Raw genomic sequence first — 26795 nt, 5'->3', positions numbered from 1 at the left:
CAAGAAGATCATGAATTTGAAGCCTGCCTTGTCTGCATAGTGACATCCTGTTGAAAAGGAAGGAAGGAAGGAAAGAAAGGAGGAAGGAAGGGAAGGAGGAAAGGGAAGGAAGGAAGGAAGGAAAGGAGGAAGGAAGGAAGGAAGGAAGGAAGGAAGGAAGGAAAGAAGGAAGGAAGGAAGGAAGGAAGGAAGGAAGGAAGGAAGGAAGGAAGGAAGGAAGGACAGATGGAAGCCCTGGATTCCTGTGCTTGTGTTTACTGCCACTGCTGCAGTTTTTGACACTTTAATACCACACACAAATAAGATGTTTTCATATTGATATTGAATATTCACAGAACAAATAAAAGGATCCAAAAGAATAGAGGAAATCAAGCATTGTGATACTACAGATTTTCCTCCTTTATTTGAGTAAAATTAACCTGTCCTTAAACCTTCTGAAAGATGAGAGAATCCATATAGTTTATAAATATGATTCATTGGAATAATTGTATACCTTCAAAATTAAGCAAAATACATCTCCAGGTATAGCCAAACCATGAGTAATTCTGTGCTTTATAAGCTGGAAAGACAAGTGGATCCTAAATAGCAATGCAACTTATTCTAGTGACCCCAACATCAATACATAAATCAGTCAGATATGCTTAGGGAAAGAAAGGCCCAGAGTGAAAACTTTTAGGGCAGCTTTTGTTCTAATGAATGGTTAAGTTTTCTTATTGCTTGACCGCATTGATTCAGATCACATGGTATAATTCTTAGACTCTTAAGATCACTAGAAACTCTAAATCTAAAGGAAAAATCTTTTCCTGAGGAAATAGGAAGTGCTTCCCGGATTTATCCGTGTGTACACAGGGGTCTGTCTGCCTATGACATGCTGAATGACATCTGATTCACGGAGCAGAAGTTCTGCTAGCTGCCCCTAACTTGCTCTTTGTCCTCTGTGCTTTCTCAAGATGGAGCAGAGATTGGCACAGGCGCAGAACTTAACTCAGGGCTGGGAGGAGATCAGACACTTGAAGGCCGAGCTGTGGATTTTCCTCCAGGATGCAGATCAGCAGCTGCAGAACATGAAGAGGAGGCCCTCAGAGCTGGAGCTGAACATCGCACAGAACATGCTTTCCCAGGTCAAGGTGCGGATTGCTTTGGCGGAGATGGTAGGAAAGATGAAAAGCACTCAGTGCTTTCACAGTGATTTGCCCGTCAACCCTTAGACATCAGCAGAGCTAGCTGCAGAAGGAGAGCGCCTGAGCAGCCCAGCTTTGGTGCCAGGGAAAGACAGGTCCTAAGGCAAACATTCATTGAGTCGGGTGTTGTGGCAAGGGGCGGGGTGGGGGTCTCAAGCACTCTGGAGGCTGAGGCAGGAATATCTATTGAGCCAAAGATAAAAGAAGAAAGGAAAGGAAAGGGAAAAAAGAGGGAGGGAGGGTGACAGAGGAAAGGAGGCGGAAAAAGAGGAGGAAAGAAGGAGGAAGATGGGGTGGAAAGTAGGGAGGGAAGGAGAGACATGAAAGGAGAAGAGGGAAAGGAAGAGGAGGGGAAGCGAAAGGAATGAAGGGGATGGAAAGGGTACAGGGGAATGGGAACAGAAGGAAAGGACAGATCATAGGAGGGGACAGAGGAAACATGTATCCTTGGGGTTCCCCAGGCCATGTTTATCAGAGGATAACAAGCCGTGTTGGTCCTATGCAAAGCGGCTAGAAGTTGGCTGCTAGATGAACACAGAAGACCACATTGTTAAAGGGCTAGGACACAAGCCTATGAGTTACTTATATACTTAGCTAATATGTAATTAACTAGAATGTAATAGAAATCTGGTTTACATCATATATAATTTAAGTGTAATTGAAAATTATTTTTGTAAGTACATTAATGAGATTGGATTCAATTTTCAACAAACTAAAGATTTTTTTCCTGTGGCAACCATGTATACTGTATATACTATGTATACTGTATATATGCGTGTATATATATATATATGTATATACACATATATATATATATATACGTATATATATGTACACATATATATACACGCATATATACGTATACATATATACATATACACACACATATATATATATACACATACACATATATATTCTATTAGAATACTGTTTGAAAATGCAGAAGAAGTACCAGATAACATGAACTTGATTGCTTTTACAAAAACATGAGCTCTTCAAAAATCTAGAAAGATCAAGCAAGAAAGTTACTTTTTATCATCCTTTATATCAGGGTAACTCTGAACATAGGAATTTATGGTCACAAAATGATGTGGTGAATTTTTGGTTTTCTCTTCAGTCTCTGCCTATTACGAAATGTAAAATGTTTAGAAGTCTTGTGTCTGTGTTTCACTGGGTGTGGTTGGGAAGAGTTCACAACATGTAAGCTATCCGATGCCTTCAGGATTTCGTGAAGCAGCTGCAGAGCAAGCAGGCGTGCGTGGGCACCATCGTAGAGAAGGTGAACAAGTTAACCAGGAAGCAGGAATCTCCTGAGCACAAGGAAATCAACCACCTGAGTGAGCAGTGGCAAGACCTGTGTCTGCAGGCTGACACCTTGTGCTCGCAACGCGAAGAGGATCTGCAGAGAACCAGAGACTACCATGACCGCAGGAACCTTGTGGAAGCCTTCTTAGAAAAATTTACTACAGAGTGGGACAACTTGGCCAGGTAGCAGAAAATCTCCAGTGGCTTATCATCATGCTAACCCAGGAAGTTCTTCCTTCCTATAAAACTTTAGAATGTCTTATTTTTAAACTCATTGTCTGTTATCAGTATTGGTCAAACATTACTATGAGGCAAATGGAAATAGACTCAGGGACTTCCTAGCTTAATATTAATTAGCAGCAGAAGAAAGAGTAATAACTGAAGAACAGCTGTGTTTTTCTATGTGATTCCAAAGACCACCTCTCTGTGACCTGCAGGGAGACTCTGGAAATATTCCTGCTGTTGTATTAGCCAGAGATTTCTGTTGAGTCTGTGAAACAATACCTGTTTGGTTCTATTCTAGAAATTAGCACACAATTCAAACCCTGGTGTTTGCATCCTATTTTCAGATTTTATAGTGGTTGAATTCTCCTGAGATATTTTTTCTTTGAAAAGTAAAGATTATTCCCTCTCGATGATACATTCACTTGAAACCTTCCTATGCTTTTGAGCAATAGAATTAAAGAAATCTGCAGTTCCACTGGGATGTATTAGCTTGTTGCGATGAAAACTGCCAACATTATCTAGATGTAGTTAAACCATGGAGAGGATTTTGTGTTTGTTTTGGTGTACTGTTTTCTGATTTGCTTACTTTTCTGTGATACTGATCACTTACTGCTCTTTGAATTTAATCCAATTGCTGCCAACCAAACAAAACAAAACATACTTCTGACTAACAATAGGCACCTTAAACCTAATGTGTTCAAAACAGAACTCCTCCTTCTGTTTCCCAACCCTGCTTCTCACATTTTAGAAGTGATCATTTGCATATGTAAAACAGATGGCCAAAATCTAACTTTTTCTATGAACTTGCTAACTGAAAAGGTAATGATTTTTTTTATATATCACATTTTTATTTTTAAAGATTTCCAATACTTTAGTGCACCATCGAACAGGAATATCTAAAAAAATTTAATGCTGAGTAGCATTAAGCCATCAACTTTACATTATAGCTTAGACCCCACAAGGCTTTGTTGTTTATTGGCTCTCATTCCCAGAAGAAAGCTCTAGGTCATGAATAACTTTTGGCCCTTGCTATTTGCAGCAATGCATAGATCAATGTTCTTGTTATTGTGCAGATTGCACGTCACTGAGCTAAAGGAAGAATCAGAGGAAGCTAAAAGTTTAAGTTCAGTGTACTTGGACCAGAGTAATAGCCAACAAAAAGGACAATGGGGAGAATTTAGGTGACTCGATTTGCTCCAGCTTCTAATATAGAAGTATATGAGAGTTATGCTGTATTCTAACTATAGCATCTGTATTGATAAGCCTTGAGTTGAGCTACTCACAGTGACCCAAAGCAAGGAAAATGGTGAGAAAATGGAACGAGCAACATTGCTATTCTCTCTCTTACTCTTTTTGCAGATCCGATGCAGAGAGTACAGCCGTCCATTTGGAAGCTTTACAAAAGCTGGCCTTGGCCTTACAGGAGAAAAAACATGCCATCGAAGACCTGAAAGATCAAAAGCAGAAACTGACAGAGCATCTGAACTTAGATGACAAAGAATTAGTCAAAGAACAGACCAGTCATTTCGAGCAGCGCTGGTTTCAGCTAGAGGACCTGGTCAAAAGGAAAATCCAGGCGTCCATCACCAACTTAGAGGAGTTAAATGTGGTGCAGTCCAGGTTTCAGGAGCTGATGGAGTGGGCTGAAGAGCAGCAGCCCAGCCTGGCCGAGGCCTTGAAGCAGAGCCCCCCTCCCGACATGGCTCAGAACCTCCTCGTGGATCACCTGGCCATCTGCAGTGAGCTGGAGGCCAAACAGATGCTCCTGAAAGCCCTCACGAAGGATGCTGACAGGGTGATGGCTGATCTGGGCCTCAGCGAGCGCAGGGTGATCCAGAAGGCGCTCTCCGACGCTCAGAGGCACGTGGACTGCCTCAGCGACTTGGTGGGCCAGCGAAGAAAGTACCTGAACAAAGCCTTGTCTGAGAAAACCCAGTTCCTCATGGCGGTGTTCCAAGCCACCAGCCAAATTCAGCAACACGAGCGGAAGATCATGTTCCGTGAACACATCGCCCTGCTCCCGGATGACGTGAGCAAGCAAGTTAAAACGTGTAAGAGCGCACAAGCCAGCCTCAAGACCTACCAAAGTGAAGTCACCGGACTCTGGGCTCAGGGCCGTGAATTAATGAAAGCACTCACAGAGCAGGAGAAGGGCGAGGTGTTGGGCAAACTTCAGGAACTGCAGAGTGTCTATGACTCTGTGTTGCAAAAATGCAACCATCGGTTGCAAGAGCTAGAGAAGAATTTAGTTTCTAGAAAGCATTTTAAGGAAGATTTCGATAAAGCGTGTCACTGGCTCAAACACGCAGATATCATGACATTTCCCGAAATCAACCTCATGAACGAGAGCACCGAGCTTCATACACAACTGGACAAATACCAGCACATTCTCGAACAGTCTCCGGAATATGAGAATCTCCTACTGACCCTGCAGAGAAATGGGCAGGCCATGTTACCATCCCTGAATGATGTTGATCACTCCTACCTCCGTGAAAAGCTAACTGCTTTGCCCCAACAATTTAACGTCATTGTGGCCTTGGCGAAAGACAAGTTTTATAAAGTCCAGGAAACAATTCTGGCTCGCAAAGAATACGCTTCCTTGATCGAGCTGACCACGCAGTCTCTGAGCGAGCTGGAAGATCAGTTTGGGAAGATGAGGAAGGTTCCTGCAGACCTGGTCGTCGAAGAGAGCGTGGCTCTTCAGGACAGCTGCAGAGTTCTTCTGGATGAGGTGGTGGGCCTGGGAGGAGCAGTGGATGAACTGAACCAGAAGAAAGAGAGTTTCCGCAACACAGGTCAGCCCTGGCAGCCAGATGACATGCTCCGCCTCGCCACCTCCTATCACAGATTGAAGCGGCAGGTGGAGCAAAGGGCCAGCTTGCTGGAAGACACTACAAGTACGTACGAAGAGCATACCAAGATGCGCCAGCAGCTGGCAAGACAGCTAGAGGCCGTGAAGACAGAGCAGTCCAAAGTGAATGAGGAGACGCTGCCTGCCGAAGAGAAGCTCAAAATCTATCATTCTCTCGCAGGAAGCCTGCAGGATTCCGCCATCCTGCTCAAACGACTGGCTGTGCATCTGGAAGATGTTTCACCCCATTTGGATCCCTCAGCGTACGAGAAAGCCAAGCAGCAGGTGCACACTTGGCAAGAGGAGCTAAAGCACATGACCTCTGGTCTTGGGGAGACCGTAGCGGAGTGTGAGAGCCGGATGGTGCAGAGCAGAGATTTCCAGACAGAGATGAGCCGCTCCCTGGACTGGCTGCGGAGGGTGAAGGCTGAGCTCAGCGGGCCGGTGTGCCTGGATCTCAGCCTCCGGGACATCCAGGAGGAGATCAGGAAGATCCAAATCCAGCAGGAAGAGGTCCAGTCCAGCCTGAGAATCATGAGCGCCCTGAGCCACAGGGAGCAGGAGAAGTTCACCAAAGCCAAGGAGCTGATTTCTGCGGACCTGGAGCACACGCTGGCGGAGCTCTCAGAGCTGGATGGGGACGTGCGGGAGACCTTGCGCACCCGGCAGGTGGGTAGCGATTGCGCCCCTTCTCTATTTTCATTCTGCTGATTCCTGAGTGTAGAGAGGAGAAGCCTGGTTTGGGCTGATGAGCATCATTTTTTAAGTATTTATTTCTTCTTGTAAAATTTATCTTGAAGTAGTTGTTCAAAGAGGCTTCAATTCAAGGTGTCCATTAAGGAGTACAATGCATCTTGATCAGTGTCACCCTTTCAATCATTCTGTGTGTGTGTGTGTGTGTGTGTGTGTGTCTGTAGCTGTGTCTGTCTGTACATGTGCCTTGCTAGCACTTGAATTCGAAGCCTGGGCTCTGTCCCTTCGCTTTGTTGCCCAAGGCTGGAATTCTACCACTTAAACCACAGCTCTACTTTCAGCTTTTTGGTAGTTAATTGTAGATAAGAGACCCACAGACTTTCCTACCTGGTCTGGCATCAAACTGAGATTCTCAGAACTCAGCCTCCTAAGTAGCTACAGTTACAGATGTAGGCCACTGGTGCCCGACTGATCATTGTTTTGTGATACCACACAGAAACCATCTTCAACAGATCGTCAGTAGACATTCTCATGTTTCCTGTACAAAGTATTCATTCATGTGTTGTCATATGTCTACTTTGCTTGTGAGTGTAACGTGACCTTAATAGTGTAATTCAGAATAGATTCAGAAACATCTCACAGAGGGAATGTTTTCTGAAGCTCTAAAAGTTATCTAGGCCTTTTTCTTTATTGTTCCCTAAGCACTGCGATCCACCAACTACTGGCATAGCCGTTACCTCACCGTGGGTATTATAAATGAACTAGAGATGACGGCACATCTATGGAAAGCTAGGGAGGCTGTGTAAAGGTTTGTGTGCAAGTATATGAGGAACTTGAGTTTAGGTGTCTGTGAGCGTCCTGGAATTAATCCCCCACCGAGACTGAGGAATGTCTGTCTTTGTGTATTGTGAAAACTGATTAGTGATGAGCTAACCATGTCCTTTTGAAACCCAGCGTTTGTAAGGTGTCTGCAGGATGAGTCTCTGTAGAGTGCAGGTGAACATTGGCCCCTCAGCCTTTTTCTTTTTGAGGGTTTCCCATTCATTCCCCCCTCTGTCGGGGGTACTTCTCCCCCTTTCTTTTGCTTCCCTACAGCACCGAGGAAGCCATAGTAGAATATTCATTAATGACTAGACTTGGAGATGACAATTGGGAATGGGACATGTGTAGGACTTCTCAAATCCCCTCCTGTCTGAGGCTTGCTGTGGACCTTGGCTGTATTCTGCAGAAGGACTACTTCCTTTGATCTCTGGGCCTTTTTTCTATACCTGCCCTCGCTCCTTCTGATGCTAGATTTTGACCAGTCATTTAGATCAATAACAACATTCCTCAGGACACTATGTATAGTAGCTGGAGTAATATAGTAGCTGGCTTGGAGTAATACCTGTGCTTTTTAAATCCCAGATTCATGATCTTGGGCAAAGTGCATCCTTTGTCTCAGTCAACAGTAATAACAGTAATAGCATTTCTACTTCTCAGTCCAAGGTCTGGCATGAGGTAGCTCCTGAGAGAATATAGCTATTTCTTTTTATTTTCAACAAGGACAAACCTTTAACTAGTAAAAGCGATATCTGAATGTTTGGGTGAAATAAACTTTACTATATAAAATTCTAGCCTCTTAAACTAAAGGCTGTTAAACTTGTATCCATTTGCTATAGAAATAAAAAGAAGCTACAGGGGAAGGTAAGATTTGATGTTTTCATTTTTGAAAAACATGTCATACAAGCTCACTTCTTTTGATTTGGTGATACGTTTTTTAAAATTTCCCGTGCTGGTACTGGGGCTGGGACTCAGAGCCTTGCATGTGCAGTTGGCTTTCCCATTCAAGGCTGGTGCTCTGCTCCTTGAGTCACAGCTCCACTTTACAACTTTTTTTTTTTAGCGGTTATTGGAGATAAGAGTCTCATAGACTTTCCTGGCTGGGCTGACTTTGAATTGTGATCCTCAGATCTCAGCCTGCTGATTAGCTAGGATTACAAGCTTGAGCCACAGTGCCTGGGCTGATAGAGTGATACATTTGAATTAAAAATCTTAAATCTGTTAGCTGTCTCTATTCCGTGATCTTGTTTGATTCATATTCATCTTGGCCTGAATGGGCATTTGTGGCCTCCACAGATTCTTGGCTCTGTCCCCTCATTCTTCATTCAGTTAATCCTCTGCTTTCTCCACCTCTTCCCTGCTCTTTGGCTGATACAGCAGAGCCTACCTGTGCACTGGCTGATATCTGTGGGAGTGATTTCTTTCCTACTCTGTTTGAAGGGGCCCAACCTCCAGATATACCCTTCCTAGTCTCTATTCAAGACTTGAGTGACCCTTTCCTTTCCAGAAATTACTATTTGATCGAATGGATTCTGTGCTAGAGAGGTGGTGCTCCTATACTTTTAGCCACCTTATTGTATTTTACTAAACTTTCAGCATGCCACACATTGCCACGTATTAATTTATTTTTATTTTTATTTTTGTCAGCCATGGGTCTTGAACTCTGGGCCTAGGCACTGAACATAGCCCTTCAGCTCAAGGCTAGCACTCTACCAGTTGAGCCACAGCCCCTATCTGGTTTTCTGGTGGTTTATTGGAGATAAGAGTCTCAGGGACTCTCCTGGCCAAGCTGGCTTTGCACTGTGATCCTCAGATCTCAGCCTCCTGAGTAGCTAGGATGACAGGTGTGAGCCACCAGGGACCAGCATTTTTTTCCTTTAGAGAAAGCTTCAGAAATTGTCAAGATACAAACATAAAATAGTCTCTATCTTTGTTTATTTATGATTCGCTTTCACGGCAATGATGAAATTATGATAAGGATAGCAGAAGAAAAAAAATAAGGGTTAAAAATTGCACATGACATGAATTCCACCAGTTGATCAGTTCATTTGTACACAGACAGGTGCCTCTGTAGGACTGGGGACTGGAAAGATAAAGCTGGTTCCTGCAGATATACTGGGAGTTGATCGTGTGTGCCATTCCTCTCTCTCAGGCCACTCTGACTGAAATATACAGCCAGTGTCAAAGGTATTACCAGGTCCATCAAGCAGCGAATGACTGGCTGGAGGATGCCCAAGAAATGCTGCAGCTGGCCGGCAGTGGTCTCGATGTGGAGAGCGCAGAGGAAAATCTCAAAAGCCACACGGAGTTTTTCAGTACGGAGGATGATTTCCACAGTAAACTGGAGGAACTCCAAGGCCTGGTAGCCAAACTAGACTCGCTCATCAAGTCCACAGGCAAAGAAGAACTAGCCCAAAAAATGGCTTCCCTGGAGGAGCGGAGCCAAAGAATCCTCCAGGACTCCCGGGCCCAGGCAGCCCTCTTACAGCGGTACGTACCGGGGTGTTGTGCTTTATATGTCAGCGAAAGGAATTTGCCTGTCAAAAGCAGTAATGTACAAAGGATCTATGTTATGCAGGAAATGCATTTTTCTCTCTTAATGATCACCAGATCTATTGATGACAGCTCTCTGTGACAAATCTGTCATTTCCTATCACATTGATTTCTATTGAAATCTCTCAAAGATGCACAGTCCAAGGTCAAGATTATCAGCAAGCAAGGGAAGAGGTTATTGACTTGATGAATGATGCAGAAAAGAAACTGTCTGAGTTTTCTTTGTTGAAGACATCTTCTAGACATGAAGCAGAAGAAAAACTGTCCGAACACAAGGTCAGTTTGGTCATCTGTTCCTTGAACATATCCTTTAATTTATCATTGTCCCAGGTCTTCATGACATGATGGAAGGTTCCACAAACAGATCATTAAATCTTCATTTCCACCAGGTTTCTTAAACTACTAGAAATAGATATGTACCCCCATGTCACAAAAGTTTTAAGTGAGTGAAATGATGCCACCTGTTTGGGTTCCCCTTGGACATGTAGAACTAAGACTAAAAGGAGACATTCAGAGTACTTCGCTTGTGAAAAGATAGGATATTTAAGAAATGTCAATAATTTTTCTGTTGATAAGTTAGCTGAGTTCAAAGAAAACTTTTTTTAAAAAATCAATGAGCCTTACTCACCAGGCACAGATTATCCTAAAATATTAACTTTCATTTACTTATGTATTTGCTGATGTGTGTGTGTGCATGCATGTGTGTGTGTGCCCGCACATGTGTGTGTGTGTGTGTGTGTGTGTGTGTGTGGGCATGTGCCAGTCCTGGGGCTTAAACTCAGGGCCTGGGCCTGGTTGCTGAGCTTCTTTTGCTCAAGGCTAGCCTGCTCTATCATTTGAACCACAACTCCACTTTGGCTAGTTGAGAAGTTTATTGGGTCTCACAGACTGTCCTGCCCAGGCTGGCTTCAAACTGCAATCCTCCGATCTCAGCCTCCTAAGTAGCTAGAATCATAAGTGTGAGCCACTGGCACTCTGCTATTTGCTGATTTTAACAAAAAAATAGGAAAAGTATGCCAGCCACCAAAGTCTCATGCATGTAATCTTAGCTACTCACAGACTTGTTGGTCTGAGAATCCAGGTGTGAGGCCATGCCAATTAACTGACTGGAGGTGGAGGTATGGATCAAGTGGTAGAACACCAGCCATGAGCAGGAAAAAGACTGAGCACTGGTGGCTCTCACCTGTAATTGAAGTTATATGCCTGTAATCTCAGGAGACTGAGATCTGAGGACAGAAGTTTGAAGCCAGCCTCAGTAAGACTCTTCTCTCCAATGAACTATTTTTAAAAAAATCCAGAAGTGGAGCTCTGTCTTAAGTGGTATAGCACTTAACAAAAAAGTTAAGAAACAGTACCAAGGACCAGAACCAACAAAGAAAAAGAAGAAAGATCTTCTCAAGTAGCAAACTTTGGTTTAAAATACACAAAGAAATAATATTTACCTCACCTCTTAACAGAAAACAAAACTCCATTCTAACTCAATTTAAAAATAAAGAGAAAGCTTGGAAATGGTAACCCCTTTGTACAACACCTTAAGCATAACAATGAAATTATATTTTTAAAAGATACCGTATGAGTTACTAGATGAAAATGAATTTATGTACGATCATGTCCATAAAACTGAAAACATCTTGACTATCACCTCTCTTCTCCACCCTCCCCTTAGGCTTTAGTGTCAGTAGTTGCCTCTTTCCATGAGAAAATTGTGGCTCTAGAGGAAAAAGCTTCAGAGCTGGAGAAAACTGGGAATGAAGCAAGCAAAGCCATGCTGAACAGGTCCATGACAACTGTCTGGCAGCGTTGGACACGACTTCGTGCGGTGGCCCAGGACCAGGAGAAGATTCTGGAAGACACAGTTGATGAGTGGCGAGGCTTGCACGACAAGGTAGCCTACAGGATTTGATACACAAGTTGGGTGTGCTTTCAGTTTTTTTCTCCTCACTGATTACAAGGTCTTTTGATAAACAGCATTTTGTTCCTTTTGGAAATTGGACTTGCCCAAGGTTTTTGTTTGTTTGCTTGTTTGTTTTTTTTTTTAACCTTTCTTCATCTCCTTTTCTTTCTTGTGCTAGTCCTGGGGCTTGAACGCAGGGTCTGGGATTGATGACCCTGAGCTTTTATGCTCAAGGCTAGAGCTCTACCATTGGAGCCACAGTTCCACTTCCAACCTTTGGCTGGTTAATTGGAGACAAGAATCTCCCAGACTTTCCTGTTTTAGAATCATAATCTTCAGATCTCAGACTTTGGAGTAGCTAGGGTTACAGGCCTGAGCCACTGTTGCCTGACTTTCATCTTTTTTTTTCAATGTCATATAAATGAAATTTTGAAGCAAAATACAATGTGCAATTTGATCCCAAGTCAGGGTCAAGTTACTTCAATTAGAAAACCAAACAATGACATTTTAAAAGATGGACAAGATATTCGGGACCCCATTTGCTTTCTTACAGTTTCTAGAAATAATACAAATTACCTTTTCTCTGTCAAGAAGCTCATTGAAAATGTATCACATTTCCAAAATCCTGAATTTAATCTCTTCTATACTTTAAATAGGGTCTAGTGTTTCAGCTATGAATTCTTTATGACTCCAAGGCATGTGGTCATGCTATCTTAAATATTAGAAAGTTTTTGGTTTGGTTTACAGAAATTACATGTTTCACATAGTCTCTGATAGTTCTGATAAGATTTTGAGATAAAAATTTATATCCAGAATGAAACCAGGTGTGATGGTTTGCTCCTATAATCCCAGCACTCCGGAGATGGAGGGGGTGCGGATTGTGACTTTGAGGCTTGCTTGAGCTACATGGCAAGATTTGATCTTAAAAAAAAAAAAACTAAACCAACAAGCTGGATGTTGATATCTTAAGTCTGTAATCCTAGCTACTCAGGAGGCTGAGATCTGAGGAGAGTGATTTGAAGCTGGCCTGGGCAGAAATATCTTTCAGATTCTTCTTCAATGAATCATCAGAAAGAAAGAAGTGGAGATATGGATCAAGTGGTAGAGCATCAGCCTTGAGCAAATAAATAAATAAATAAATAAGTGTTAAGCAAGCCTGTGAAACCCTGAGTTCAAACCCCAGCACTGGCACACAAAGATAAAACCCACACGCAAAGTTGGAACTTCCTTTCCAGTTTGTTTCCTGGGATGTAGAATGTACATTGACCATCTCCAGCGTGCTTCGGTACACAAGGGTCAGTCTGAAAGTGCTCTCTATTTTTCAGTTCATTTTTGAGCTTCATAGCATGTCTATTTCTGATTAGGTCCAAAAAGCCACTGAAATGATTCATCAGCTGCAGGAGAAGCTCCCAGGGGGCTCAGCGGAGAAGGCCTCCAAAGCAGAGCTCCTGGCCCTTCTGGAACAGCACGACACTTGTCTGCTGGAGCTGGAGCAGCAGCAGCTGGCTTTGGGCCCCCTGCAGCAGCAAGCACTGAGCATGCTCCAAGACGGAGCCAGTGTGGGCCCTGGAGAAGAGTCGTCTGTCCTGCAGGAAATCATCGCAGTGCAAGATGGGTGCCTCAGGTAGCTTTCCAGCTGCCTCCTTCTCTGTCTGGACACTTGACAGTGTGGGGGAGTGGGTCTGGAGGTCTTCATCATTCCCCCTTCAAAATGTGGGGATCACCACGCCCCCTCTTCCAGCATGACCCACATACATATCTGGTAGAATTTAGAAATACCCTGGTGAGGGAGCCAAACTCAGTGTCTACCGTTGTGGTGGGCAGTGGAGCAGAGGGGTGTGAATGACTTCAGGAGCCTTTCAGCATAGCACTCAAAATATGCTAAGACCTGCAAAGAAGAGGCAGGCATGGCCAGCTTCTGAGGCTGAAGACTGGTAGGCTTGAGCTGGGCATAGAGTGTGAATCCCACAGAAGAAAGCTTGGAAGGACTCATGTGATCTTCAGGGGACTCTGAGAAACGGGTAGAAGCTGGTATGATTCAGGAGAATTGGACGAACTTGAAACCTAAACCACTGAGAAGTCTTTAGATAAAGCTCGGGGACTCGTTGGTAGCTGTAAGCCACTGACTAGTAGTGAATTTAGGAGAAAGTTTATCTTGATGGTATATAACCCACCTGATTTACTTGTAGGGTCAAAGATAAAAGGGGTCATTAGATAATTTAGTTCCTGAATTAACTTATGCTACCTCATTTGAATCCTAAATTTGCCTCTTAGTTATTGATGAAGGCAGGGTATTTTGCCACCACTAAATGAAGCCTTTTTTTTAAAAATCAGAATTACAATAATTCGAATCCAGAGTTGAGGTTTGGACATTACTAGCATTGATAATGGTAAAATGTCTCTAGTTTGGTTGTTTTCTTTAAAGACTATCTTCTAACAATCCACAAAGATCCTAATTATACATATTTTAAATGCTACTGACAGTACCATGTGGGCAGATTTCCAAAGAGGAAGGATATAATCCATCACCTCCAGATGCTTTAGATAGAAATTAGTTGGAATTTAGTGGCACAGGAAAAAAAAAAATCAACTCTCAATTTTTCCAAGGATAAAGTTTTTACACCAGATGATGAATATTCTGTTGTTATACTTGAGCTGAATCTTAGTTTTACTGAACATTGACAGTTTAAGATCAATGTCTTTTCTAGATATGGTCTCTTTACAAGGTACTAGATTTCCTTCTCATGCATGTTTTTAGTAAGATGATGTCATGTGGGGTATTCCTTCCTCTTCAAACCCACTTCTGCTTTTCCCCTCTCCTTTTGAAGCATGCAGGAGAAAGTGAAGAACGATGGAAAACTAGTAAAGCAAGAGTTGCAAGAGAGAGAAGTGGTGGAGACTCAAATTAATTCTGTAAAATCCTGGGTTCAAGAAACAAAGGAATACTTAGAGAATCCAACAATAGAAGTAGATGCACAACTTGAAGAAATGCAGGTATGAAACTCTCCTTGTTCTCTATGGCCATGCAAAAGTAGGCCCTCTTAGCTGAACTCCCAGCTGCTCAGGAGGCTGAGATCTAAGGATCAAAAAGAATGGCAGAGGTCTGAGGAGTCAGGAAAGTTTATGAGATTCCCATCTCCAATTAACCAGCAAAAGCTGGAAATGGAACTCAAGTGGTAGAATCCCAGCCTTGAGTGTAAAAGCTAAGAGACAGTTCCTAGGCCCTGAGTTCAAGATATGATCACAGCACACATGCATGCACACATGTGTGAGCATACACTAACAGAGTACTTGCTCCTTTTTTTTTCAATTACACACTCTTGTTTATATTTAATGAAGTAGTAAATTATGTTTTGGGACATGCATCAAAGACATTTAGCATTAGTTCATGTTTTTTTTTTCTTTTATCTTGTGCAATGGGATATGTTTATATTCAGTTTCTTACTCTCGTCAGATATTTTGCTAATGCCACATTTAATCATATATTGAAGAACAAGAGCTAACATAAGTATAATGCTTCAGGCTACCAGAAATTTATTTTAACTTTGTCTTCAGAGCCTCCTGAGGGAAGCTACGAATCACCGCGAGAACATTGAGAAGATGGCTGAAGACCAGAAGAATAAGTACCTGGGTCGTCACACCATTCTGCCCTCGGAAATCTCCCTTCAGCTAGCTGAAGTAGCATTGGAACTGAAGATTCACGAGCAGGTAAACTTAGGACCAAAAAGAGCAGCTGTCTGTTCTTCCATACGGTTCATCTTCTTATATGAGAGCACTTGACTTCCACACACAACTTCTTAGAGTCAAATAACTAATCACTGTGAAACAATCAATTTTGAATTAGCAAGAAACACATAGATCATCATTGATATAGAGAATAATGCTATTCAAATATGATATTTATCTGCTTCCCTTTTTATTCTACTAACGTAATGGATTCAAAGGCATAAAAAGACATATTTCCTATATTCAGCTACTTATTGAGTACCCAGAGTGTGCTACACACTCTTTTGTTGTTTTAGTTAAGCAGTTCAGCAAAAGAGAAGGTAAATATGTGTGGTATCTGAATAAAATAGCAATCAAAAGTAAAACAAGCTGGGTGCCAATGGCTCACACCTGTAATCCTAGCTACTCGGGAGGCTGAGATCTGAGGATCATGGTTCAAAGCCAGCCCAGTCAGGAAAGTCCCCATGAGACTCTCTTTTTTTTTGGGTCCGGTCATGGGGCCTGAACTCTGGGCCTGGGCACTGTCCCTCAGCTCTTCAGCTCAAGGCTAGCGCTCTACCACTTGAGCCACAGTGCCACTTCTGGCTTTTTTCATTTTGCTTTATGTGGTGCTGAGGAATCGAACCCAGGGCCTCAGGTATGCAAGGCAAGCGCTCTACCACTGAGCCATCTTCCCAGCCCTCCATGAGACTCTTATCTCTAACAAACTACTCAAAATAAAAAGGAGGCCAGAAGTAGGGCTGTGGCTCAAGTGGTAGAGTGCTAGCCTTGAGCACAGAGGCTCAGGGACAGCAGCTAGGCCCTGAGTTCAAACCCTAGGACTAGGAACCTTCAGTCAAATTAACAAAGGAAAGAAGGAAACAACAAATTTAAAGTGGTTTCTAAAGAAGAGTGGCAGAGTCCTTTCTGTTGCTGAGACCAGAAAAAGACATCAATTATAAGGAAGACACACCTTCATGTAGTAAAAATAACTTTTCAAGCATCTTCATGAGTTTTTAGAACTGTCTTGGTAACTTAATATTAAAGTCATTAAACTCAGATCCCTTCTAAATGGGACAAAGAGAATATGTAATAGTAAAACTGATCTGCTGCGTGGAGTAGAATTCTAAAGGATTAAATAATCCAAGCTATGCTGGACTTTGGAATCTCCAATGTACCAGAAAAGGCAGAACATTGTAAAAAAAAAATCTCATCAAAACTCGATTTTACTGAATCAGTACTCTCATCTAAACGTAGGTTCTGCTTTCTGTTTTTTTTATGTGAGAGCTAGTGCTGGGCTTTGAACTCAGCCTTCACTCCCAGTTGGCTTTTCCACTTGTGGTTGGAATTCTGTTACTTGAACCACACACACTTCCACTTCTATTTCTTTACTGGTTAATTGGAGACAAGAGTCTCTTAGGTTTATCTGAGGTCTTCAAATCATAATATACTTAAATCTCAGTTCTCTGGGTAGCTGGGATTACAGGAGTGAGTCACTGTCTTAGTCAGATCTGTTGCTTGTCTTAGATGTTGAGAAATCTAATGGGACAGATGACTTGGTTAGTTTGGACTCTTAAAAACTTTAAATCTTAGTCTGGTTACATCTCAACTATAATAGTATTATTCAAATGCATTCCAGTCACTTTAGTACAACTTAATATAGGTCCCAAAGTACTTTCGTAGTGGTGGGTTTGGTATACTAAGGCTTTTCATATAATGTCTTTACCTTAGTCTTCTTGACCACCTCTTCCTAGCATTTTATCCTAGCAAATATATGAAAGTTTGCTATCAAACTACACCAACTCTATCAGAAATCTCTCAGTGCTGAGGATCAAACCCAGAACCTTGCACAGGCTATGCTAGAGCGCTATTACCCTTAGCCATCCCAATTTTGCTTCTTTCCACCTTCCTCCATATTGGATATGCTTTCAATTAAGAATGTAATTGGAAAGTTAAAAAAAAGTCACCCGGAGACACTTATTGAGAGGTGATTTGGAGAGCCAGAGATTATGGCTCAAGCAGTAAGAGAGCCTGCCTAGATGCTTAGGAAATGCAAGGTCCTGGGTTCAAACTTCAGTACAGAAAAAGGAAATCAATCCCTGTGCCTGCAATAATCAAGCGTTTACTATTTAGTGAAGTAAAAGGCTTATTTCTTATTTATTTCTTCTTTTCTACCCTCTATAGGAGTTTGTGTGCCCAGGGTCACAAGGTTAGTGCAGAGGAGCTAGGATGTGGCTGTGTACAGATACTCACTCCATGAATCATGGGCTATGTGTTGATTGGTGCTTTCTTACTAAAAACTACAGCAGCAGAAGGGATGTCGTAAAGCTAGTGGGAAGCAAGGCAGCCCAGAAAGCCAGGGGAACTTGTCACTAATCAACTTGCCAAAACACCATTCATGTCTGAGCATCTCCCTCCACCTGCAGTGGCTCTAGTCAGTGTCATCGGAGAATTTCAGTACCTATTATCCTATTTTACCCATGATTGGTTTTGCTGTTCTCATCAATTATTTAGATCCAAGACAAAGTAAAAGAAATTGAGCAGAGCAAGGCCATGAGCCAGGAATTCAGCAGGCAGATTCAGAAGGTAGCCAAAGACCTCACGACGATTCTGACAAAGCTGAAAACCAAAACTGATGACTTAGCTAAAGCGAAAGCTGATCAAAAGGTAAAGAGGAGGGGAAGGGACTTGGGGGGGGGGTGGCCAAATGAATTAACTGTTTTACTGAAGTTACATTTATTTGGGGATTCAAAAGGGAAACAATGTCACTGGCAAACTTCACGAATGCACCCTCAGAAAAGCAGGCATATTGCCAATGCAAGAGCAAAAATCTACTAGAATAATGTATCATTCTAACCAACTACCATTAGTGAGTCCAAAAGAGAAGAAAATGAAAAGGTGAAATGACTTTGGAGTACAAGTTGGTAAATTCCAAAGTAAATCTTCTTTTTGGTTTTGTTTTTTTGTTTTTTTGGGGTTTTTTGGTGTTTAAATCTGTCTTTGCATTCTGGTGAGAAGTGACTTTCACCCATCTGGGTGGGGCAGAAGAAAATGTGAGGCCTCTTTCTCACTCAGGAAGTAAGCACAGGAATCATAGGACATCCTGCAATGCCTCCCCAGCCCAAGAAACAAAAAGGGACGGGATCCTAGCAAAATGATCATTTTAAATGCGTGGCTTTTTACCAAGGTTATTGCAAGTAGAATCCTTCTGATCTTAGAAAATCTGTAGAAACTCGTTTTTCTATAGTCTAAAAGTCTTTTATTCTACCCATCGTGCAGGTGCTGGGAGAGGAATTAGATGGCTGCAATGCGAAGTTGATGGAATTAGATAGAGCGGTACAGAAGTTCTCAGAGCAGCATGGCCAACTAGGCAAGCCACTGGCCAAGAAGATAGGAAAACTGACTGAACTTCACCAGCAAACCATTAGGCAGGTGGAGAATCGTCTTGCCAAGCTCAGTCAGGTACGTGTGCCAGACTCGCCATCAAAGTGCCCTGAGGAATAAACTTTTAATCCTCTAATAACAAAAGTCGCTTAAATGATGTTTATTTCCTGCCTGCTTCTGTTCCTAAGATTTATAGGTCAGCCTCTATGTGTTTCCTTTCAAACCCTGTCACTAGATTTTGAGGGCGAATATTTTGTAAACTAGAGAAGCATTTTGTAAAACAAAAAAATACTAACAATTCTTATTAAATCACATGAAAATTTCAAGCATTCGAATGTAGGCTATATTTATTGGTTTGCATTTTTTCAGTAGGTTCAGGTAGCACATCATTTTTGTTTGTATTAATTTTTTAGTAGTACTGAGGTTTGAGGTTACTAAGCGAGTGCTATAGCCCCCCCCCCCCATTATGATTCTTTCTTATAAACTGGACTTTTGCACCTCAGTGAAGTGTTTTTCTAGAATGAGGGTCAAGTTAAAACTAGGGCTAGTTAACAAAGAAGTGAGAGTCTTGAACCGTGGTGGAAGGTGGAAGGACAGGAGGGTGCTCAGTAGAGGAGTAAGATTAGAGCAGGGGGCTTTACAGATAACAAATTTTATTTGAATCTAAGTGACTTTGTTTTCCTCAGGCGGCATCACATCTAGAAGAGTACAATGAAATGCTTGGATTCATTTTGAAGTGGATTGACAAAGCGAAAGTCTTGGTTCATGGGAAGATAGTATGGAATTCCTCCAGCCAGCTTCGGGAACAGTACATTTTGCATCAGGTAACTGTAAATAAAAGCACTTTCAAAGAGTAATGAAGAGGAGCTTGATTTAACTGGCCAGACTGACACAACATTCAGAGGGCTGTGATATAACACTAAAGGGGAACCAGATTAAAAAGAATAGCCAGTGTTTTGCTTGAACAGAAGGTAGCCACCCATGCGATTTCATGAGATTGTCTATAAATAAATATCCGCCACTTCCCCCAGACCTCCCTTCCCTTAAGACTTAAAATGCTTGGCCATACAGGACTCGTTTTGGCAGCTTGGTGGAGAGGGAAATTCTTGAGGGAAATTCTTCCTCTCAAAGAGATCTAGTAAAGCATAGAAAGATGACAGGCTCTATACTTAGACCCAGGAAGAAAGGAAGCTCAGCTAGATTGGACTGTGCGATTAAGAGTAAAATACGTTTCCTGTCTTAATTCTATGTTGTTATCTGTGAGGTGGGGATAAATACGATTCATCTGTTAGACCTAAGAAGATGGAATTGTTCCACGAATGTGCAGATCCTATACCTGGCCCCTAGCTACCTACCTGTCTAGCATATTTAGGTCCCCTGTAGGAGTCTGCCACCTTCTCCTCTCAGTCTTCCTGCCAGACCCACTCTCGTGGCCTTCCTCAGGAGGTGGGGGGTTGGGAAGGAACAGCTAGGAGCCAACGATGAGTCTACATCACATGATGGCTGAATTACTTCATTTCCTCTGAAGTCTTGTGCCAAAAGTATTTTTTTTTTACTTTTGGCCCTGTTACCCAGGAAATTATTTCATCCTTTTGTAAGTTGGACTTGATTTAGTTGGCTAGATGCAGATATATATAATAAGCTAGTTGTCTTGTAATAAAATACAGACCAACTTTTATTTTTATATGTGTATCCTCATGTATATGAGATTTTTTCTCTCACCCATAACTTGTATATACTTGTTCCTTTAAATGAACCCCTCTTCCTTTTCAATTGAGTTCTACATAAAAGCCTCATGCTTTTACAATCAACTCGTAAGCACTCCACCTCATTAGAAATCCTAACATGCAAATTGAAGTAAAAAAAAAGAGAGAGAATTTTCATTGTCAAGTTAATAGTATTTGGGATTTTTTTAAGCCTTACTTAACTAATTAATAGCTTTCAGCTTAGCACTAGTATCTTATGATTGTACTCCTAGTTACTCAAGAGGCTGAATTCTGAGGATTTTGGCTTCAAACTAGCCCAGACAGAGAAGTCTATGATACTAATGTCGAATTAACCAGCAATAGGCTGGAAGTGGAACTGTGTCTCAAATGGTAGAGCATCAGCCTTGAATGAAAAAGCCAAGGGACGGTGCCCAGGCCCTGAGTTCAAGCCTCAGTACCAGCACAAGAAGGAAGGAAGGAAGGGGGAGAAGAAACGAAGAGGAGAAAGAAAGAGAATCAAGAATTTTCAAAATCTGCTTATAATCTGATTTTAAAAAAGTTTTAAAGAATAATTATTAAAGTAGATAGTGATCATCAAAGATGTCACTGCTCTGGCCTATTAATTACACTTGCTGGATTCATTATTATGGCTATCATCCCAGTTGTCAAAAATTATTTTATGTGCTATTAGAAACTGTAGTAAAGCTTTAAAGAAACACTTAAAAATTTAACTCTCAAATAACATTTCCGGGTAAACATTTGCCTGAAACAATATCATGCAGTCCTTAAAAGTACTATGGATCTTCTTCTTCTTCTTCTTCTTCTTCTTCTTCTTCTTCTTCTTCTTCTTCTTCTTCTTCTTCTTCTTCTTCCTCTTCCTCTTCCTCTTCCTCTTCCTCTTCCTCTTCCTCTTCCTCTTCCTCTTCTTCTTCTTCTTCTTCTTCTTCTTCTTCCTCTTCTTCTTCCTCTTCTTCCTCTTCTTCTTCCTCCTCCTCCTCCTCCTCCTCCTCCTCCTCCTCCTCCTCCTTCTTTCTTCCTTCTTCTTCTTCCTTCTTCTTCTTCTTTCTTCTTCTTCTTCTTCTTTCCTCCTCCTCCTCCTCCCCCTCCTCCCCCTCCTCCTCCTCCCCCTTCCCCTCCCCCTCCCCCTCCTCCTGTCCTTGTTCATTGTTGTGCTATGAGAGAACTTTTCCAATCTAGGAGTTTTGATAGGCATTAGGAATACAACAAATAAAAGACTCCTTTTCCCTACCCCATGGAGCAGATCAGTTAGAGAAGAGATCATTTCTTCTCTTCTCTTTTTTGTTACTTAATTTCAGTACTGGTACTGGGGGGCTTGGGCTCAGAGCCTTGTGGTCTCCCTTGGCTTTTTTTGCCCAAGGCTGTTGCTTACTACTTGAGCCATGCTAGGGAAGAACCATTGCAATACAGTTTGGTAAGTACAGGGAGAAAGCCCTTGGGTTGTTAAATAAAGCAACAGCAGGAGACCGTCCCCCAACTCCCTTCTTTCCTTGTCTTCACATTGCAGTTGACTTTTACCTCTTTGTCTTACTTGTCACAAGTCCTCAATGATTTTTGTTTCTTTGTATTGCTCTTGTCTTGTTTTAGCTTTTTTGAGTGATAGACATCTAGATCTTAAATAGAACAGAAGAGCTGACAAGTAGGGTGGGAAGGGCACCTGTGTACTGGTTCCAGCCACTGCTCCTGAGCTTTATTTTTGCTCCATGCTAGCACTCTACCCCTACTTGAGCTACAGCTCCATTTCTGGAGATAAAAGTCTCACGGACTGGACTTTGTCCTGGGATGGCTTTGAAACCTTGATCCTCAGGCCTCAGCCTCCTGAGTAGCTAAGGATTATAGGCATGAGTCACCAGTACCTTTACTCAGTCAACTCCTTCTTTAGTTCCAACGTGGGAAGAGGCAGACCTAGAGATGTGGTCAGTGTGGCTGGAATTCTCCTAACCTGACTCTCGCCAAGATGCAGCCTAAGGTGGCAGAGCAGGAGCTTTTGTCCCGCACAGCCTGGCGTGGCCTGTGAAGGTTCTTGGGCTTTGCTTTTCTGTTAAATGGGGCTGGCATAGCTGTGCAGGTCCAGCAGGTAGCAAGCACACAAGAGGAACCTGTGAGATGCACAGGGCATTCCCTCTCAGTTCTCTTAGCAACCTTCCCAGCCTGCTGGGCTTCAGCTATGCGGTGCTTGCTGGCTGTAACCGTGCCTGCCTGCCAGTTTCATGCATAGTGAAAATTTACTCTAGACCCTGCTAGAAGAATCTGAAGAAATCGACGGCAATCTGGAAGCAATGGCTGAAAAATTACAGTGCCTCGCTAGCATGTACCACACTGAGAAAATGTCTCAGCAAGTGGCAGACCTGGGCCGGGAGACTGAGGAGTTACAGCAAATCATCAAAATCCGACTACAGAATCTCCAAGATGCAGCCAAGGTACATGTAACAATGAAAAAAGGTGATGCCACACCCCCGATCCTTTTCGCTTTCTTTACTCTTAGCATACGATCTGGCATTTATATCCAAGCGGACTGCTATCCTCCTGTTTAAAACTCCTTTAGAGCTCGGATGACAAGTACACATCGCCCGAAGCAGCATTTGATTGATTGAGATGTGGCAGGGTGCAGTGAGGTCCTCAAAGATTTTTGCCACCCACCCTGTCTGACTAAGATGCTAGCCTTCATTTATGACTTTGAACTTCAGTGTGACTTTGAACTTCAGTGTTGATGTTCACCTAACTTTTACTCTCCAGGATATGAAAAAATTTGAGGCTGAGTTAAGAAACTTACAGGCCGCTTTGGAACAGGCCCAAGCAATGCTGACCTCTCCAGAAGTTGGTCGCTTTACTCTCAAGGAGCAACTGTCCCATCGACAGGTGAGCAAAATTACCTTAGGGTGGATGGAGGTGGGCCTACATTTGAAACACAGGATGTGAAGGGTACGCTTTCTACCTTGCATTAGCATCTTAGCACTGCATTAGTGAAAAAGATCTATTCGTCACGAAATAGCACTAACTTGTAGCTATAGTCCAGTAACTGTCTTTTTTGTGGGTGCATGCTGGTACTGAGGCATGAGCTCAGGGTCTGGGCAATATCTCTTAGTAATTTTATTCAAGGCAGGTGTTCTGTCACTTGAGCCATAGCTCCACTTCCAGCTGTGTTGTGTGTGCTTAATTGGAAATAAGAAGAGTCTTGCTGACTTTCCTGCCTCACGTGGCTTCAAATCACGACCCTCAGATATTAGCCTTTGGAGTAGCTAGGATTGCAGGCGGGAGCCACTGGTTTTGTACCTTTTATCTTCTGCACAAACCGATGTCCCTAGTCAAGTTTTGAGTGATGTCCCTGTCCTTGCAGCACTTGCTGTCGGAGATGGAGTCACTCAAGCCGAGGGTACAAGCTGTGCAGCTCTGCCAGAGCGCACTCCGGATCCCAGAGGACGTGGTCGCCACCTTGCCGCTGTGCCACGCTGCCCTGCGGCTGCAGGAGGAAGCCAGCCGGCTGCAGCACTCGGCCATCCAGCAATGTAACATCATGCAGGCAGGTGCAGCTCTGCCGGGGCTGGCCCCGGGGCTCTGCCAGCCGGCCACGGCCAATGAGCCACCGGCTGCTTTTCTTAGCTTTGTGTGGGCTCAGCCATCAAAACACATCCCCAGTGCTAAATCAGACCGATGGCTTACATAAAATGAGATTCAAATGCTAGCGTTTGGATCAGCCACAAAAACCCGGGAACACGCTATTAAAAATATCCTTCAGTGAAAACTATCTTTTGTTGATTTATATATATATATAGAGAGAGAGAGAGATATACACACACACACACACACACACACACACACACATACACATAAAGGATGACTTGTAGAGCAAACCATCTATGCTGCTATTTATTTTCTGTCTTTGATTCATCTGCTGGTCATTTAGAACCTGGTGACAGAGGATGGTATCAGGTATTTTCTCTTTTTCAGCTTCTTGATTCATTAAATATATTTTCTTATACCAGAAAATGTACTATTGAATACCTTTGCCCCCAAGAAAAACTCTTTGTCTCGTCACCTAATAAAAGAAAAAAAATACAAATCACTGGCCTCAAATGATGGAATTTAATGCAGATCATCTTCAATTAGTATCTGCATTTTTATCAAAAATATCAGCCCTCTAAAAGCATTATTATTTACTTGTTTATTTGGGGATGGGTTTTTACTGGCAGACAGGCTGCCTTGAACTTGATACATAGCCCAGGCTGCTCACAAACTTACTATCCTCCAGCTCCACTTCCTGAAAGCTGGGATTACAGGCACATGTCACTACACCTGTCACTAGTGATTCATTTCTTTCAACTATCTTTGCTTCTTACATTACCAGGTAAATTGTTCAACATTAACTTCCTGAAGCTAGAAATCTTGCATGTTCATATTTTTATCTTGTACTTCAGCGCTCATCCACGGGTTTATTTGTTCAGTATTTCTTCAATGGAGAAAAAAAAAGCAAGAGTCTTATGTACAATTCGGCCTCCTGACAGCTGCCTATCATTTAGTATGGGTAGGCAGAAAAGCATCCTAACCATGCACCTATTTTGATTCCATCAGTAATTCTTTATAATGTTTGTGTGTGCACTTGTTCTGGGGCTTGAACTCAGGGGCCTGAGCCCTGTCCTTGAACTTTTGTGCTTGAGACTGGTGCTCTACCACTTGGTCCATAGCTCCATTTCTGGTTTTGGGGTAGTTAATTGGAGATAGGAGTCTCACAAGCTTTACTGTCCAGGCTGGCAGTAAAGATCTCAGATTCCAATCTGCTGAGTAGCTAGGAATTACAGGCATAAGTCATTAGGGTCTGACTATAATATTTTAAAGAAAAAATTTTGGCATTGCTTAAGTTGAGAACTTGAGCCATCCAAGGTTCTACCCATTTCTGGTTGCCTGGACCCAGGGGAACTGTCTGTACAATCACCTGGTTAGTGATTTAAGGTGAAATGATGGTTTTCTTTTCCCTTCCAAAGGAGGCTGTGGTGCAATATGAACAATATGAGCAAGAGATGAAGCATCTGCAGCAGCTGATAGAAGGAGCTCACCGGGAGATCCAGGACACGCCTGTGGCCACCAGTAACATCCAGGAGCTGCAAGCTCAGATTTCCCAGCATGAGGTAAGAGGCTGGAGGCAGGGCACCAAGGAAAGGAAGAGGCAGGCTTGACTGGTGACTGCAAGAGAGAGGCTAGCCCTGCCCTGCCCTGCGTGTAAGAAGTGGATTCCTGGGCAGAGTTTACCTGCCTTTGCATTTCAAGTGTAATTTATAATCAAGCTGACCTATAATGCCAGAGCTTAGGAGGCTGAGACAAACAGAAAAAGAAAACAGGAAGGAAGGAAGGAGAGACTAAGGGGAGGGAGGAAGGAGGGAGGGAGGGAGGAAGGAAGGAAGGAAGGAAAGAAGGAAGGAAGGAAGGAAAGAAGGAAGGAAGGAAGGAAGGAAGGAGAAAGAAAGGAAAGAAAGTTAAAATACACATTTTTTTTCTGAGAATGAGTAACTCATTAACACGCTAACACTTCATTTTATTTCAGTGGATTTGTCACAGCATAAATAATCAGCCCACAAAAATCATACAGCAGGCTTAACCTGAGTTAACTTTGAAATTCAGATTTTCATCATCCATTATATCAAAGTCATTGGAAGTGGTAACAGCTGCTTTTTGTTTTTGTTTTTGTTTTTTGGGTGGTGCTGGGGTTTGAACTCAGGGACTTGGACTGGCAAGGCAAGTGCTCTTCTACTTGAGCTACATCCACAGCCCTTTTTCCTTAGTTATTTTTCTCATAGGGTCTCCTCCTTTTGGCCTGGGACTGGCCTTGGACTTCTGGGATTACAGGTACACCACGAGGCCTAGCCCTGCAGTTACATTTGAGTTACAGAGGAGGGTTAAATATAATGTAGATTTCAAGACAGGAAAGGGCACTCAGTGTGATTATGTGTGTACTTCTGCAAGGCTAGACAGCAGTAGCTGGAACCAGTCCTAGGTCACTGGTGGGAACAGGCAAAGTCTGATTCTGTCAACTCCACAAGGGATGACCTCATTTACTCTTAGAGGGCAAGGCACTAAGCCATTGCAAGAAAACTCAGTTTCCTGGGATTCAAGGAGCTCAGTGAGCTGGCTGCTGGCCTCTGTTTGCATCCATGTGAACCAATGATAACCAATATCATTCAGAGTGCCCATGTCCTAGCCATCGGAGTCCATATATCTGTTCAGTGCAAAAAACCCACAACTATTTAGTAATTGAGAATCTACAGCTGTAGCAGTAAAGAAGTAATGGCTCTTTTTTTTTTTCTAATCCTGGGGCTTGAACTCTGGGCCTAGGCACTGTCCCTGAACTTCTTTTACTCAAGGCTAGCACTCTATCACTTGAGCCACAGTGCCACTTCCAGCTTTTCTGAGTAGTTTATTGGACATAAGAGTCTCATGGAGTTTCCTGCTCAGGCTGGCTTTGAACCTCG

The 26795-nt window shown here is 42.7% G+C and overlaps 1 protein-coding gene across 1 annotated transcript in view; it reads left to right on the top strand.

The window, feature by feature from the left end:
* Syne1 (spectrin repeat containing nuclear envelope protein 1) overlaps nt 1–26795 on the top strand; it is a 385765-nt gene that overhangs the window by 217348 nt on the left and 141622 nt on the right. Inside the window, exons 74-89 of the mRNA XM_042700560.1 lie at nt 951–1127; nt 2404–2669; nt 4071–6231; nt 9227–9564; nt 9759–9903; nt 11294–11512; nt 12886–13145; nt 14350–14515; nt 15077–15229; nt 17741–17893; nt 18506–18688; nt 19297–19434; nt 22569–22754; nt 23071–23193; nt 23672–23854; nt 25314–25457. Coding sequence (XP_042556494.1) covers nt 951–1127; nt 2404–2669; nt 4071–6231; nt 9227–9564; nt 9759–9903; nt 11294–11512; nt 12886–13145; nt 14350–14515; nt 15077–15229; nt 17741–17893; nt 18506–18688; nt 19297–19434; nt 22569–22754; nt 23071–23193; nt 23672–23854; nt 25314–25457 — 4995 coding nt within the window. The remainder of the gene's footprint in view (nt 1–950; nt 1128–2403; nt 2670–4070; nt 6232–9226; nt 9565–9758; nt 9904–11293; nt 11513–12885; nt 13146–14349; nt 14516–15076; nt 15230–17740; nt 17894–18505; nt 18689–19296; nt 19435–22568; nt 22755–23070; nt 23194–23671; nt 23855–25313; nt 25458–26795) is intronic.

This window comes from Dipodomys spectabilis, unplaced genomic scaffold (assembly GCF_019054845.1).
Source record: "Dipodomys spectabilis isolate Male_0828 unplaced genomic scaffold, ASM1905484v1 ptg000001l, whole genome shotgun sequence".
In the NCBI taxonomy this organism is placed as follows: domain Eukaryota; kingdom Metazoa; phylum Chordata; class Mammalia; order Rodentia; family Heteromyidae; genus Dipodomys; species Dipodomys spectabilis.
Note: the sequence above shows the minus strand (reverse complement) of the source record. Positions and strands in the feature narration are given on the sequence as shown.